A 14,792-nucleotide genomic window follows, 5' to 3' on the forward strand; every position below is an offset into this window, starting at 1 on the left:
TGGAATATTAGTCAGCTATCAAAAAGAATGAAATCTTGCCACTTGCAACTACATGGATGGAACTAGAGGGTATTATGCTAAGTGAAATTAGAGAAAGACAAATATCATAAGACTTCACTCATATGAGAACTTTAAGATACAAAACAGATGAACATAAGGGAAGGGAAACAAAAATAATATAAAAACAGGGAGAGGGGCAAAACATAAGAGACTCTAAAACATGGAGAACAGAGGGTTACTGGAGGGATTGTGGGAGGGGGGATGGGCTAAATGGGCAAGGGGCATTAAGGAATCTACTCCTGAAATCATTGGTGCACTGTATTGCTAACTAACTTGGATTTAAATTTAAAAAATTTAAAAAAATAAATAAAAATAATAAATAAATAAATAAATAAATAAATAAATAAATAAAGGTGATTCACAATGAGTGAGAAATTAATTCCCCTAATACAGTTTCTTTAAACTCTTTTGTTAAAAATACAAAAACACAGCACTTTTTAAAAAAATTGTTTTCAATGTTTATTTTTGAGAGATAGAGCATGAGCAGGGGAGGGGCAGAGAGAGAGAGAGGGAGACACAGAATCTGAAGCAGGCTCCAGGTTCTGAGCTGTCAGCATAGAACCGAGTATGGGGGTGGAACTCATGAAACATGAGATCGTGACCTGAGCCAACGTCAGAAACTTAACTGACTGAGTCACCCAGGTGCCCCAAAACACAGCACTTTCTGATTAGTCTTCATATACAAATGATTGATGTCACGGAAGATGATGGTGAGCAGAATTTCAACAGAGACCTTACTGCAAGCAGAAGTCATTTTTAAAAATTAGTGATGATTTAATAAATGCAGCTCTTGAATCAGTGTAACTTTGTGAAGAATTTCTTTCACCTATTATAGTGATTAAACAAAGGATTAAAACAATTTAGAATCAATTGTTTTGTACCCAGCTATAAAACAAAAGATTTAATACATAATACAGTATTTTCAGTCCCACTGCTAATTATTGAGAGCCCAAAAGATTTTTGTATTTTTAAATAAAATATTTTAAAATGCTTTATTTTTTTTTACTTAAAAATTACATTAAATTTAAAAGTGCATCTATATATTTTAAAAATAAATGTGAAGAGGATTATAAAAGTATACTCTTATAAATGTGTGAGGACCACCAGTCTAGAAGAGAATGTTTGGGAGTCTGTGAAGCTCAAGACTAGTGGTTCTTAACCTCTCCTTTTTCAGGTTCCAGTGAATTCTCTGTTGGACACAGAGGAGAGTGAGAAACAGCACTCTGGTGGGTGGTCTTTGCTGATCCCTGTTTGTGCCTGCACAGCTCTGTTACTAGCTTTTTTATTTTTTGTATTGATGTTGCATATAATATTTACTTAAAAGTCTGCTGCAAATATTTTTCAAGTTAAGTTTGGAGACCACTCCAAACTTGGTAGTTTCAGAAGCTTGGTAGTGTTTGTTTGTTGTAGCAGCATGCACTACAGAGTTTTTACTGTGGTGTAGACCCACCAAGCTCTGGTCAAACCAAGCAGAAAGCTTCAAAGCCTTTCATGAAAGTGAACTTTAGCAACACCTGGGTGGCTCAGTTGGTTTAAGCGTCCGGCTCTTGATTTTGGCTCAGGTCATGATCTCATGGTTTGTGAGATCAAGCCCCACGTTGGATTCTGTTCTGAGAGCGAGGAACCTGCTTGGGATTCTCTCTTTGCCTCTCTCTCTGCTCCTCCCCTGTTCACACGCTCTCTCACTCTCTCATTCACTCAAAATAAATACATTTTTAAAAAAGCATAGCTTAAAAAAAGTGAAGTTTAAAATGTGTTCCTTCTTTCCTCTCTTTGCCGACGGGCTGAGGTTTGTCCTCACTTAATGATTGGAATTCTATCTCTTTTGTCAAGCCTTCTCCAACGATGAGAAGAGTGAGATAGATCCTAAGTGCACAGCTTCCTTGACCCACTCTTTACTGGCTACACAATAAGCATGTTAGTCCTTTATCTGTACACGGTAGTCTAGTTGTTCAGTATTCAAGTGTTTCCATCTCGATCACTTTGTACCCTGAAAGTGGGGGGAGTCTCTGGTCGTTAAACTCTTTGTGTCTGTAGCAACCCTAGTGTTGCTCTGACATAAAGAATGAGTACATGTGACCAGGCGCACAGTGTTACCTCCTTCACTCTGCTAGCTTCCCTCTTGACATTGTAGGCAAGCCAGTTAGGTTCTTGAAGCTTTGTGCTGGGACCACATTGGCCTGTTCCTACACAATCACTTCTCTGGCTTAATGATATACAGTTGATTAAAAAACAAAACAAAACACCTGTTTCCATTGCTCTGAAACCTTCGAATGAAGAATAATTATTATTCATTTATATTGTTAATTTCCCTGATAAAAGGAGCCATTAGGGAGAGATTTAAATATGTATTTTTTTTTTTAGGGAAAAATCTCATCAGAAGAACTGGTAAGCTTCTTCCTTTTAATATTAGTTCTGACATTTATCATGTTTCCTTTTCTGCTTTTGTTGCCAAAAAAGCTCAGAGCTAATATTGATGATCAGTGAGAGCAGCTGTATTAATTTCCATGTGATGAAGGAAACTAAGGAATGGGGGGGGAGTGCCATGTTAGGCACATATATGGTCTAAGTACAGCATGTGTAGTCATGGTTACCGTTAGCCATCCTGAGTCCTGTTGGTTTTGTCTGTGAAGTGGGGATAAGTAATCTGCCCAGGGTTGTGTTGCTGGTGGGTGGAACAGCTAGGATTCACACTTAGTTTCTTCCATGAAGAAGCTGCATAATGCAGAAATTATTTATGTGTTTGCACTTTATAGACTTATTTATATCCCTTTTAGAAAATGTTGGGGTAATATTAAGTAAATGACTTTACATATCACTGAGATTGCCAGTTTGCATGGAAGGGCAGCAGTCAAGGAGAGAAGCATTCAGTAGGCTCCTCGTAGAGTTCCCAGTCTAGGGTAGACTTTAACAATACTGTCTGGGAGCGCCTGGGTGGCTCAGTCGGTTAAGCGTCTGACTTTGGCTCAGGTCATGATCTTGCGGTTCGTAGGTTCAAGCCCGCATCCAGCTTTGTGCTGACAGCTCCCTGCCTGGAGCCTGCTTTGGATTCTGTCTCCCCCTCTCCCTGCCCCTCCCCCTTCTCATGCTCTGTCTCTCTGTCTCAAAATTAAACATTTAAAAAAAAAAAGAATACTGTCTGAATAAGGTTGACTTTTCAGATATGACCTTGAAAACAGTTTTTAGTGAACAGTGGCTTTTTGCTTTACTCTAACTAAAAACACTTTGAGGATTCTACCGGTAAAGCCAGGAAGGATACTTTTGCTCTAAGTTTTCACATATTGGTATGAAGTGTGAATGAATTTGTCTTTCAAAAAGCATATAGTGAAATATTTAAAAAAATTTTTTTAGTGTTTATTTTTGAGAGAGAGACAGAGAGTAAGCAGGGGAGGGGCAGAGAGAGAAGAAGACACAGAATCTGAAGCAGGCTCCAGGCTCTGAGCTGTCAGCACAGAGCCCGACGCGGGGCTAGAACTCACAAACCATGAGATCATGACCTGAGCCAAAGTCAGATGCCTAACCAGCTGAGCCACCCAGGCACCTCTAGTGAAATATTTTTCTTGAGATCAGTTGTATCAATTTCTACTCAAGAAAATCCCACACTGTATTTTTTACTTTTCAAAAATGGGTTAGTTTACAGATGAATGTGATCTTTTATATAAAGAATCCTAAGAAATCCACAAAAAGCTATTAGAGCTAATAAATGAATTCCACAAGATTACAAGATAGAAGATTAATATGTAAAAATCAGTTTTATTTCCATATAGTAGCATTGAACAAACCAGAAAAGAAATGAAGAAAATAATTTCCTTTATAAAGCACCAAAAATAGTGAAATACCTAGGAATAAATTTAACAGAAGAAATGTAAGACCCATATACTGCAAACTACAAAACATTGTTAAAAGAAGTTAAAAATGACCTAAATAAATGGAAAGACATCCTGTGTTTATGGATTAGAAAACTTAATATAACTATGATAGCAATACTCCCCAGATTAATCTGTTGATTCAACTCAGTCTCCATCAAAATTCTAGCTGTTTTTTTTTTCTGCAGGAATTGACATATTGATCCTAAAATTTGAATGGAGATATAAGAAACCCAGAATAGCCAAAACATTCTTAAAGAAGACATGCAAAGTTGGAGGATCCTCACTGTCACATTTCAAAACTTAATTACACAGCTTCAATAATCAAGACGTGTGGCACTGGCATAAAGATAGACATGCAGTTTACTGGAACAGAATTGGGAATTCAGGATAAACCCTTGCATTGATGGTTAATTGATTTTGATAGAGTCAAAACAGTTCAGTGAGGAAGAATAATCTTTTCAATAGATGCTGTTGGGACAACTGAATATCCATCCATATGTGAAAGAATGAAGTCACACCCCTACCTCACACCACATACAAAAACTAACTATAAATGCAGCAGGGACCTAAATCTAAGAACTAAAACTTTCATAAGAAAGCCTAGAGATAAATCTTTGTGACATTGGATTAGGCAGTTGTTTATTAGCCCACACAACAAAAGAAAAAATGGATAAATTTGGACTTCATCAAAATTAAAGACTTATGTGCATCAAAGTACACACTATCAAAAAAGTGAAAAGACAATGTACAGGGGAGAGAATATATTTGTAAATCATATATCTGATAAGAGTCTCGTATCCAGAATAAAGAACTCTTACAACTTAACAGTAGAAGACAACCCAATAAGAAATAAAAATGAGCAAAGGATTTGAATAGATTTATCCACAGAAGATATACAAATGGCCAATAAGCACATGAAAAGATGCTCAACATCATTAGTCATCAAGTAAATACAAATCAAAACCACAGTGAGATCTCACTTCAGACCCGCTAACTCTAATTAAAAAAAAAAACAACAACAGATGAACATAAGGGAAGGGAAACAAAAATAATATAAAAACAGAGAGAGACAAAACATAAGTGACTCTTAAATACAGAGAACAAACTGAGGGTTGCTGGAGTGGTTTTGGGTGAGGGGGGGTGAGGTAAAAGGGCAAGGGGCATTAAGGAGCCCCTTATTGGGATGAGCACTGGGTGTTATTTGTAAGGGATGAATCACCAGATTCTACTCCTGAAATCATTATTGTACTATATGCTAACTCACTTGGATATAAATTTTTTAAAAAGCAAAAACAATAACAAATGTTGGTGAAGATGTGTAGACGCTGCAAACCGTCATACACTGTTGTGGGAATGTAAAATGAAGAAGCCCCTCTTTTGAGGGAGCAGGTCCTTCCTCAAAACATTGAACATAGTTGCCATATGACCCAGGAGTTCCAGTCCTAGTTATATGTATGGAAGAGAATTTAAAACCTGCCTACACAAAAACCTGTGCATGAATTTTTGTAGCTGCATTATTCATAATAGCCAAGAGGTGGAAACAACTGAAGTTTCCATCAGTGATGAACGGATAAACAAAATATGGTATATTCATATAATGAAATACTTAGCCAAAAATGTAATGGGGATACCGATACATGCTACAACGGGATGAATCTTAAAAACATGTTAAGTAAAAGAAACCAGAGGGGAAAGGCCACATATTGTATGATTCCTTTCATATGAAATGTCCAGTATGGGCAAATGCCTAGAGACAGAAATTGGATTAGTGGTTGCCAGTACCTGCCGGGGGCTGGGAGGAGTGGTTAGGGGTGAGGGTCAGGATAAGGAATAACTTCTGATGGGTATGGAATTTCCTTTTGGGGGATGATGGTTTTCTAGAATTAGGTAGTGATGATGGATCTTAGGCCAACTTGAAGCCTGGTCTTGCTGAAGGATGAGACTGTACCTGGGAGCCTGACGTAGTTTGTTCTGGCAGAAAATAACTCTATAGTGTAGCCTATGAGTAACATGCTGAGGTCATTTTGCCTCCGTTACTCATACCTGGTGACCAGGTGGGTACACACAGCCACAGCCTCTAAGACCTGCAGGTAACAAGGAGTGGGAGGCAAGGCTGAGCTGATACAAAACCCCAATGCGAATCATGGAGAATTTTGGGAGTCTGGGAAGCCTCTGGCGGCCTTTGTCTTTACTTTGTGTATCTGTCTCCATGAGATTCCTTATCCTGGGCCATTAAAGAAACCTACTGTCAAAAAACAAGAAAAGAAGTTTAAATGAATCCAAACATCTCTGTTTAAATTTCCTCCTCAAAAAAATAGCGTTCTTAAAGGGGAAGGACTATATATGTAATCGACTGGCGCAGTGCCTGAAACACAGCTGCCAGTCCCCAAATGGTCATCAGTAAACATTTAATTATGACAGTTTGTTAGCAGAAGTAGAGCAAGTAGATGGGCCCTGGTAGATTGAAGTAGAGCGTGTGGGTCTGAGTTTGTCTGCTACCCTTGGGAGTGGTGACCTTAATTTGAGTGGGCTTGAACTAAGTGGACCACGTGGCCCCTTGCTAATCGGGCCTAGTGCCAGGCTGCTTCTCCATATTGTGTTAGTGCGTGCTGCCTGTAAGGAACACATCTTCATTATGAAAACTATTACCATATTCACTGCTCTCTTTTGAGGCCTAGGAATTCCCATAAAATGTTTATTTCAAAAACAAAAAGGGTTTTAGAAAAGTTTCTAGAGCAAAGCCACCATAAGGAAATTTGTTACCAGAGATTTCTTAAGTCCTAATTTGGTACTAAGAAAGCAGAAATTTTACAAATGTGTAAGCAACTTTCCCTGTCCTGAATAATGTTGATTTTTCTCCCGTCAAATATTATTGCCATCAATGTTGGTAGATTTTGTATTTTAATGGTTTCATAGTGTACTGCCATTTGTTTGGGCTACTTGAATTTATTTTATTCTTTACTTTCTAAATGATTGTGACCACCAAAAATGAAAAAAAAAAAAAAAAGTCTTAGTGGATTAAAAGGGGATTTTTAAAATATAGTGGAGAACAGATGTAAATTCTTTAAAGTAACCACTTATCCAGTCCCTGAAATAGAATCCTAAAAATACAGTTGGCCTACATTCTGACTTATAAAAGAGTGTAACTTTTGTGCCTGTTATCATGAACTTTGTAAAACATTAAGTACTAGTGTGTTGAGAAGAAATGCTTTAAGCATACTCTTTTTCTGTAAGAGCTTGTTAAGTTGGTTTTTGTTATTTTGTTTTACCCCATTTGGGGATAGAAATGGTGGGAGTTATAGGGAGAATAGAACTCATATTTTTGTAGGAGGAGGATGAGGTCATTCTAACAGTATTACACAAAAATTTAACTTGCCAGATACTAAAATTGAAGGGTGAAGTATCTGTGAATGAGGGAATGGTTTAAAAAGTTAAGGTGTATATAGAAGTGAGATACCATGCAATTATTTAAAAGAAAAAAAGTACTGATGTGTACAAATAATAAGTGAGACAAAAATCTGTGTGAGGAAAGCACAGTGCTAGACGTGTGTGGGATAACTCGTATGTGTAAAGGGGGAGGGTATCTCCTTGTCTTGGCATGAAAAGAAAACTCTGGATGAATACATAGGTAACTAACAAAAAGGGGTTATTTCCAGCGAGAAGGGTCTCAGTGGTGGGAAACTAGATAGATGAGGGAGGAATATGGGAGGAAAACTTACTGTTGAATACTTTGGTTTACATTATGTATTTCATCGTATTAGCTGTTCACAAAGCCGACTCAAGAGTGAAGGACAGCAGGAGATAGCGATAAAAATTCAGATTCCCTGGTAAATCCTGGCTTTGCCCCTTCTCATTTGTGTGAGACCGTGTTCAGGTTCCCTCTCCATGCCTTAGTTTTCTCACCCACAAAGCTGAATCTTGTGGTTTCTGTCCTACAGTAAGCTGCAGATGCCATTATTAGTAGTCAGAGTGTTAAAGACCAGTAATTCTCATATTGCCTCTCAAGTGTCTTATTTTCTCACATTTGTAAATGTATCAGAAACACCCGATGCTTTCTTTTTCCTCTGTGATAATCATGTTTTAACTGAAATGTCTGATAAATGCACATGGAGTTTGAGCCTCCTTATTTCTCTTGGCCTGGTGATTAAGAGCCTGGTCTCAGAAATGGACAGAACTAAGTTCGAATCCCCTAGCCCAGCGCTTGGCAAAGCATGTTGGTTGTTTTTTGTTTGGTTTGGTTTTGGTTTTTTTAGGTGCTGTAAGAGATGTAGAGATGTTTGTGCTGCATTGAATAGGTTGCCTTGATGGGAAAGGCAGTATCCTGAAGTCTGGATGGAAGATCCTGTATTCTGAAAGACTAAGAAGGGAGATCATTCATTCATTTACTCAGTTTTGTATTAATTTCTGTGGTCTAAATCTGCGTTCAGGCAGGTCTCGTTTTATGTCAGCTCTTCCTAGAAGAGTTTGGAGAACTGCCTTTTGGAGCGGGCTGGTAGGATTCTGCACTTGCTCTGGGACTAGCCAACTTTGATCTTTGCAAGAGTTGGCTGATGCCAGCAGCTCACCATCCGTGGGACCTGCCCTCAAGGAGTCCTCTGCAATGGGGATGATTAATAGCATCCTGTGCACAGGCACCTGGGTGGCTCAGTCAGTTAAGTGTCTGACTTGGGCTCAGGTCATGATCTTACGGTTCGTGGGTTTGAGCCCCACGTTGGGCTCTGTGCTGACAGCTCAGAGCCTGGAGCCTGCTTTGGAATCTGTCTCTGTCTCTCCCTGCCCCTACCCCCCCCCCCCAAATATAAATAAACATTAGAAAATGTTTTTTAAATTAAAAAAAAATAGCATTCTGGAGCAGTCTCTCAGAAGAACCTGACTCAGGGCATGCCCACTCGTAAGGTACCTAACTATGCATAGGGATAGGGGCTATCTCAGGGAAATGAGGGACAAAAGTGGCTCACTGGACTTGAAGGGAAAATGCATTATGCCCTAATCGCCATAGTAGATATGACTGTGTTTATTTTAAGGGAACTTGGGATAGAGTGGTAAAGCACTTGAGTCGAGCAATCCAGCTACTACTTAGGGAGGGAACAGGCCAGGACTGGAGCCTGGGCCTCACACTTTTACCTCCCCGACTCTGTGTGCTCTTTCCAGACTCGCCCTTTCACTGCTGGGTCCCTAGAGCTTGATTGTAATGTCCGAGTTCCTTCGTTTTAAATAGTTTAAAGTTATGGGGAAGTATTCCCTCAGAAAGGCTCTTGCTTTATTTACTTCATTTTAAATGAATTTTTGAATTTTGAAAGGTTACAGAAATATGGTGTTTTTTGCTGCTGTTAAGACCCATACGTTCCCATTTTCCCTACTATCCAAAAACAGTGGAAACTGAGAAGTTCTGGAGTTAGAACCTTTTCAGTTAACAGGATGTTTTACTTGGGTGCTAGCATGGTAGCAGTGGGAACATTAACATGACATTATCAAGAATTGTATGTCCAAAAGTCTGCTGGCATTTTCGCAGTGTTTTTGTTCAAGCATTATGTGCTCTTAGTGACTGCGGCCTCTGCCTTTGACCCTCAAGACAAAATATAAAGATAACTTAAAAATGTGTGTCCTATTTTTAAAATGACATAAACCAACAAAAATCCTTGTGTCCTTGGTATGGCTAAGAAGGTAAGACTTGCCTCTTTGCCCCATATTGATAGGTGCTTTTAAAACTTAAATTATAAAGAAGGGAGTGGAGAGTCCCCGAGTTGCCTCAAGGCAGTGGAGGGTGAGGGTGGGAGTTTTGGCTTCCCACCACACTTGAATTATGCCTTTGCCACTTTCTAATGGAACTCATACAAAGCGTCACTTTGCTGATCGTTGTCATGGATGTGTCGTCACCAAGCTGGGTTGTTTCTAATGAAGAGGTGGTGTGTGTGAGGAGCCCAGGAGCCCCTGTGGGTGCGTGCCTCCTGCCAGAGGAGCAGGAGGGGTGGTCGGGGTCAGGCAGGAGGCCTCAGGCCCAAGCTACAGACCTTGGCACAACACTTCAAGGCCTGCATAAAACTGCCTTTAGGGGTGCCTGGGTGGCTCAGTTAGTTAAGCATCCAACATTGGCTTAGGTCATGATCTCAGTTAGTGAGTTTGAGCCACATGTCTGGCTCTGTGCTGACAGCTCAGACCCTGAAGCCTGCTTTGGATTCTGTGTCTCCTTCTCTCTCTGCACCTCCCCTGCTCGTTCTCTCTCTCTCTCTCTCTCTCTCTCTCTCTCTCTCTCTCTCACTCTCACTCTCAAAACTAAATTTAAAAAAATGAAAAATGGTACATTAAAAAAAAAAAAACAAACCCTGCTTTTAAAGATGCGTTCAAAGGTGCCTGCTGGTAACGTTCGTAAAGCAAAGGACTTTTTCCTCCTTTGTTAGTGTATGTCTTTAGAGCATCGAAATTGGCATGAAAGTAATGAATGTGGAGTAGATAAAATGTCAATTCATCAGTGATTGTTAAAATATAAATGTGAAAATAGCCAAATGACTCCCACCTCCCTGATAAAACTGGCCACGAATTACATGGAAACTAAAAGCAAAGCCCTGGTTTTTTTTGCTTTTACTGAGACTTTAAAAATGTACTTATCATCCTCATCCACAGGTTGCTTTTGGAAATAGATCCTGGCTGGTTCCTTCTCCCCCCCACCCCCACCCTTCCCGTTCTCGTTCCTTCTGTGTGAACACTCGGCCCATGGAGAGTAAAACTACACTGCTTAATCTTCCCATCAGCCTACATTTCTTTTAACAATATTGATATTAAATTATAATTATTAGTAGGGATTTTGATTAAAAAATATATTGTGAAGAGTTTTGTTTGCTTCCACTCTGTGAAAAATATTCCATTTTCTAAAATTGAAGGAGATACAGAATGTATGCATTTCATCACAGAGTTAAGATACATTTTCAGGCAAACAGTCTTTAAATATGTACATACACTCTGCCAATCAAATTTACATTTTCTGATGTTATGAAACCAGCTTTGTTAGTACCCGTGACTCTGGCTTTTAACGTTGGAAGGAGAGTGGAGGATTAAGGCAGATTAGAGTGTCGGCATAACGTTTGACTCCTTGTGTTCTGTGCGCTCACACATAAAAGTCCTCCAAATCTGGACAGTGACTGTGGTGATGTGAGCAACAGCTTGAATTTTTGCTTGGTGTGGTGCCTGGTGGGGTAATAGACGAATCGTCCACCTTCTGAATCACTGAATCGGTAACATGTGCCAGTGCTGATGTCCCCTGGGTTTGTGAGGTTTCTGGTGCTGCGGAATTGCCACTGCCTGGGAAGGTTCGACCCAGATAATCAGTGTTAGAGGAAAACATCTGTCTCCTTTCACCATGTTCCTAATAGGCGTGGATTACACCCGAGAGGCTGGAGAGTCTGCAGAAGAGAGCGCCACTTTCTGGGGTTTAGTAAGAATAAAAGCAGCACTAACACAGCTCCCATTTACTGAATCAGCCTTGTGTTCCAGGCACCATGTGAGGTGCGCTATTACCCTATCCCTGATGCATTTAAATGGCTGTCATTTCCATAGTGTTGCTTCCTGGTGCTCTGTGAACTTGTGATCTTAAGTAGAGCACGTGGGCCCTCTGGACCGAGAGGCCCACTGCTTTCAAACAGGGATGGTCTTTTACTAATGTTTGGAGGAAGAGCACTGACCTTTGTGAGATTAAAGGCACTACTGTTTTTATGGTAACGGCACATTTTTGACATTCTGGAGTCTGGAAGCACATATTCGACTTCTATCTTGGTCCTGGGTGTGACTGTCTTTAATGACTAGTGAGTTTTTTTTTTTCACATATCAAATGTACAAGTATTTAAACGAGGGTGCCTTACATTGATGATGCTACTCTTTTTATTTTAATATTAAAATCTGGGAGTAGAAAAAAAAATCTGGGAATAGAGAATATGCTTTTTAATGGGATTTACAGGTACTGGTTATAGATATTTTTCCTCCTGGGAAGATGTGACATAGAAGGTTTTATTAAGCATTGCTACTTGTGGAGTGTATGTATGGGGAAGGAGAATGGGAAGAAGAATCTTAGGAATTTTCCTTATATGTTTTTCTTCTGTTCATTTCTAGTCTTTATAACCTGGCTTCCCTGGAACTGAGAGAGAATCTTCTCACATATCTTCCTGAGTGAGTCTTATGGAGAAGATAAGAGGGGATTTTGTACTAAATGAATTTCTTCATGTATCAAAAAAAAAAAAAAAAGTATTACAATACTTTGTCACAAGGAGATTCTGTGTCTTTTGGAAAGTTTGGGAGATGCCTGCCTTCCCTTACTAGTTTTTCCTTGGTAATATTTACTGCCATGCAATCCAAATGAGTCTTATTTTTGGAAACTAGTCCAAGTGAGGGATACTGTATTGCTCAGCATTTCTAAATACTCTCTAAGAGTTCCTTTATTTCTTTTTTTAAATAGCTCTCTTACCCAGCTGCGGAGACTAGAAGAACTTGATTTAGGAAACAATGAAATATATAATTTGGTAAGTCTGTATTAATGAGAGATTTAGATTTAATTTTGTCCTCAGATATGATCAAAATATACTTCAGGGGAGATCTGTAGGGATATATTTCCACAGACACAGCTTGGCAATACTAGAGAATGTGTTCCAGTTCACACATAGGTTGAGAGTTATGTGGGGGTGGGGAGGGTCAGTATTAGATGTGATGCGTGTCAGTGGAAACTACCGGCATTCTTTTTTTTTTTTTTTTAAGTTTATTTATTTTGAGAGAGAGAGAGAGAGAGAGAGCGCGAGCATGCGAGCAAGCACAAGTGGGGGAGGGGCAGAGAGCGAGGGAGTAAGAGAGAATCCCAAGCAAGCCCTGTGCTGTCAGAACAGAGACTGACACGGGGCTCCATCCCATGAACCATAAGATCATGACCTGAGCTGAAATCAAGAGTTGGACACTTAACCCACTGAGCCACCCAGTTGCCTCCCACCAGCATTCTTGGAGAGTTTTGGGAGTGTTTGAAGGATGGGGGACTTGTATTGGAGAAGTACCAACTAACCTCCTCTATGGTACCCATTTATTGACTGTTGAAGTAGGATTCTTTCTGAGTGGAAGAGTAATAAACATTGGATCTTTGTTACCATAACATTATTTTTTTGTTTCAGCCAGAATCAATTGGAGCTCTCTTACATCTAAAGGATCTCTGGTTGGATGGAAATCAACTGTCAGAATTACCTCAGGTAAGTGGTGGTTTTACATTGTTTCTTCCCAATAATAAACAACCACAACCACCACTCATGCATCCCCTGCTTCTGCATGAGATTTTCTAGAAGAGGGATCTTGAAAACCAGAAACAATGGTTGAAAAAGCACATTTGGAAAAATATATTGAGCACTCACGCTACACTGCCATAGAAAAATCGAAAGCCTCAACCCATGATTTCTAAAGATAGCAAATGTATCCTTTAGTTTGTGAAGTCTGTATTTTATTTCATCCTTGCTCCCCATGTGGCCTACCTCAAGCCCAGTAAATTTGTAAATTATCAGGACCCCTGATTCTTGATGGTATCCATTTCTGCCACTCATTGTGATGTGCCAAATGCTTTGGGATGATTGTGACCACATTCTGTACTGTAATAGTTGATCTTAAAGAAATGTTAAAAGCTTTTATTTAAATTTTTTGCAAATAATGCTTATGGTTTAGCTGGTATATCAGGGTGCTCAAGTTCCTACTATTACCAAATGTAAGAACCATGTTCCAAATGAAATGGAGTCTTACATGGATTTCTAAATACATAGTCCCCTTGTGGAGCCCTAATAAGCAGTCTTGCCTTCTGGTTACATGAGAAAGAAATGTAAACCAACAAGTGCAACAATAAAAAACAAGCTTTTTCCCCTTATTTAATTTAATAATTTAATTGTATTACTGAAATTTGTTCTTGGATATATCTTATAGCCAGTCTTTTTTTTTTTTTTTTTTTTTTTTTGAGATAGAGTGTGAACAGGGGAGGGGCAGAGAGAGAGGGAGACACAGAATCTGAAGCAGGCTCCAGGCACTGAGCTGTTAGCACAGAACCTGATGCGGGGCTTGAACTCCCAGACAGCAAGATCATGACCTGAGCCAAAGTCAGATCCCAACTGACTAAGCCACCCAGGCACCCCTCTTACAGCCAGTCTTTAAAGTCCGGGTATATTTCATGATGGTTTAGGTGCTGATATTTTATGTGTTAGAGAGAGAGAGAGAGAGAGAGAGAGAGAGAGAGAGAGAGAGAGAGAGAGAGCACGCGCGCATACACAAGCAGGGGAGGGGCAGAGAGAGAGAGAGAGAGAGAGAGAGAGAGAGAAAGAAAATCTTAAGCAGCCTTCATGCCCAGCACAGAGCCCACTGTAGGGCTTGATATCACGACTGTGAGATAATAACCTGAGCCAAAATCAAGAGTCGGACGCTTAAACTACTGAGCCACCCAGGCACCCCAAGGTGCCGATAGTTTAAAGCCAATCAGATGCTTAGGTGTCTGCTCAGTCATGTGAAGCAGGTGTGACGGGGCTGTGCACTTCATGAGGAATGCTGTATTAACGCATGGAGTCTGACACTAGGAGAAAGTACTCAGTTCTTTGGTATGGTTGTAGTTTTATAGCACTGGACTTACTATGACTGCACAACTAAGGGAAGTAATTAACTAATTGGAGTCTGTTTTTGAGGTTTTGCTGCGTTTGAGGAAAGGAGACCGGTTAGCAACTGAAGGTTTGATTAATACGGAGATTTCTCTAGGAAATCATGCAAAATCCTGGTTGAGAGAATTCCAGTTACTTTGGGAGTCAGAGGATGGGGAATAAAAATACCATGAGGTTATCAGGAAAGTAACACACCAGCTCTGGGACATGATGG

The 14,792-nt window shown here is 39.8% G+C and overlaps 1 protein-coding gene across 2 annotated transcripts in view; it reads left to right on the forward strand.

The window, feature by feature from the left end:
• The window catches only part of LRRC1 (leucine rich repeat containing 1), a 134,224-nt gene that overhangs the window by 91,765 nt on the left and 27,667 nt on the right, over positions 1 to 14,792 (forward strand). For both annotated transcript variants that reach the window (XM_023254065.2, XM_045057656.1), the window contains exons 5-7: positions 12,030 to 12,086; positions 12,373 to 12,436; positions 13,070 to 13,144. In XM_023254065.2, coding sequence (XP_023109833.1) covers positions 12,030 to 12,086; positions 12,373 to 12,436; positions 13,070 to 13,144 — 196 coding nt within the window. The remainder of the gene's footprint in view (positions 1 to 12,029; positions 12,087 to 12,372; positions 12,437 to 13,069; positions 13,145 to 14,792) is intronic.

The sequence above is a fragment of the Felis catus genome, chromosome B2 (assembly GCF_018350175.1).
Source record: "Felis catus isolate Fca126 chromosome B2, F.catus_Fca126_mat1.0, whole genome shotgun sequence".
Lineage (NCBI taxonomy): Eukaryota > Metazoa > Chordata > Mammalia > Carnivora > Felidae > Felis > Felis catus.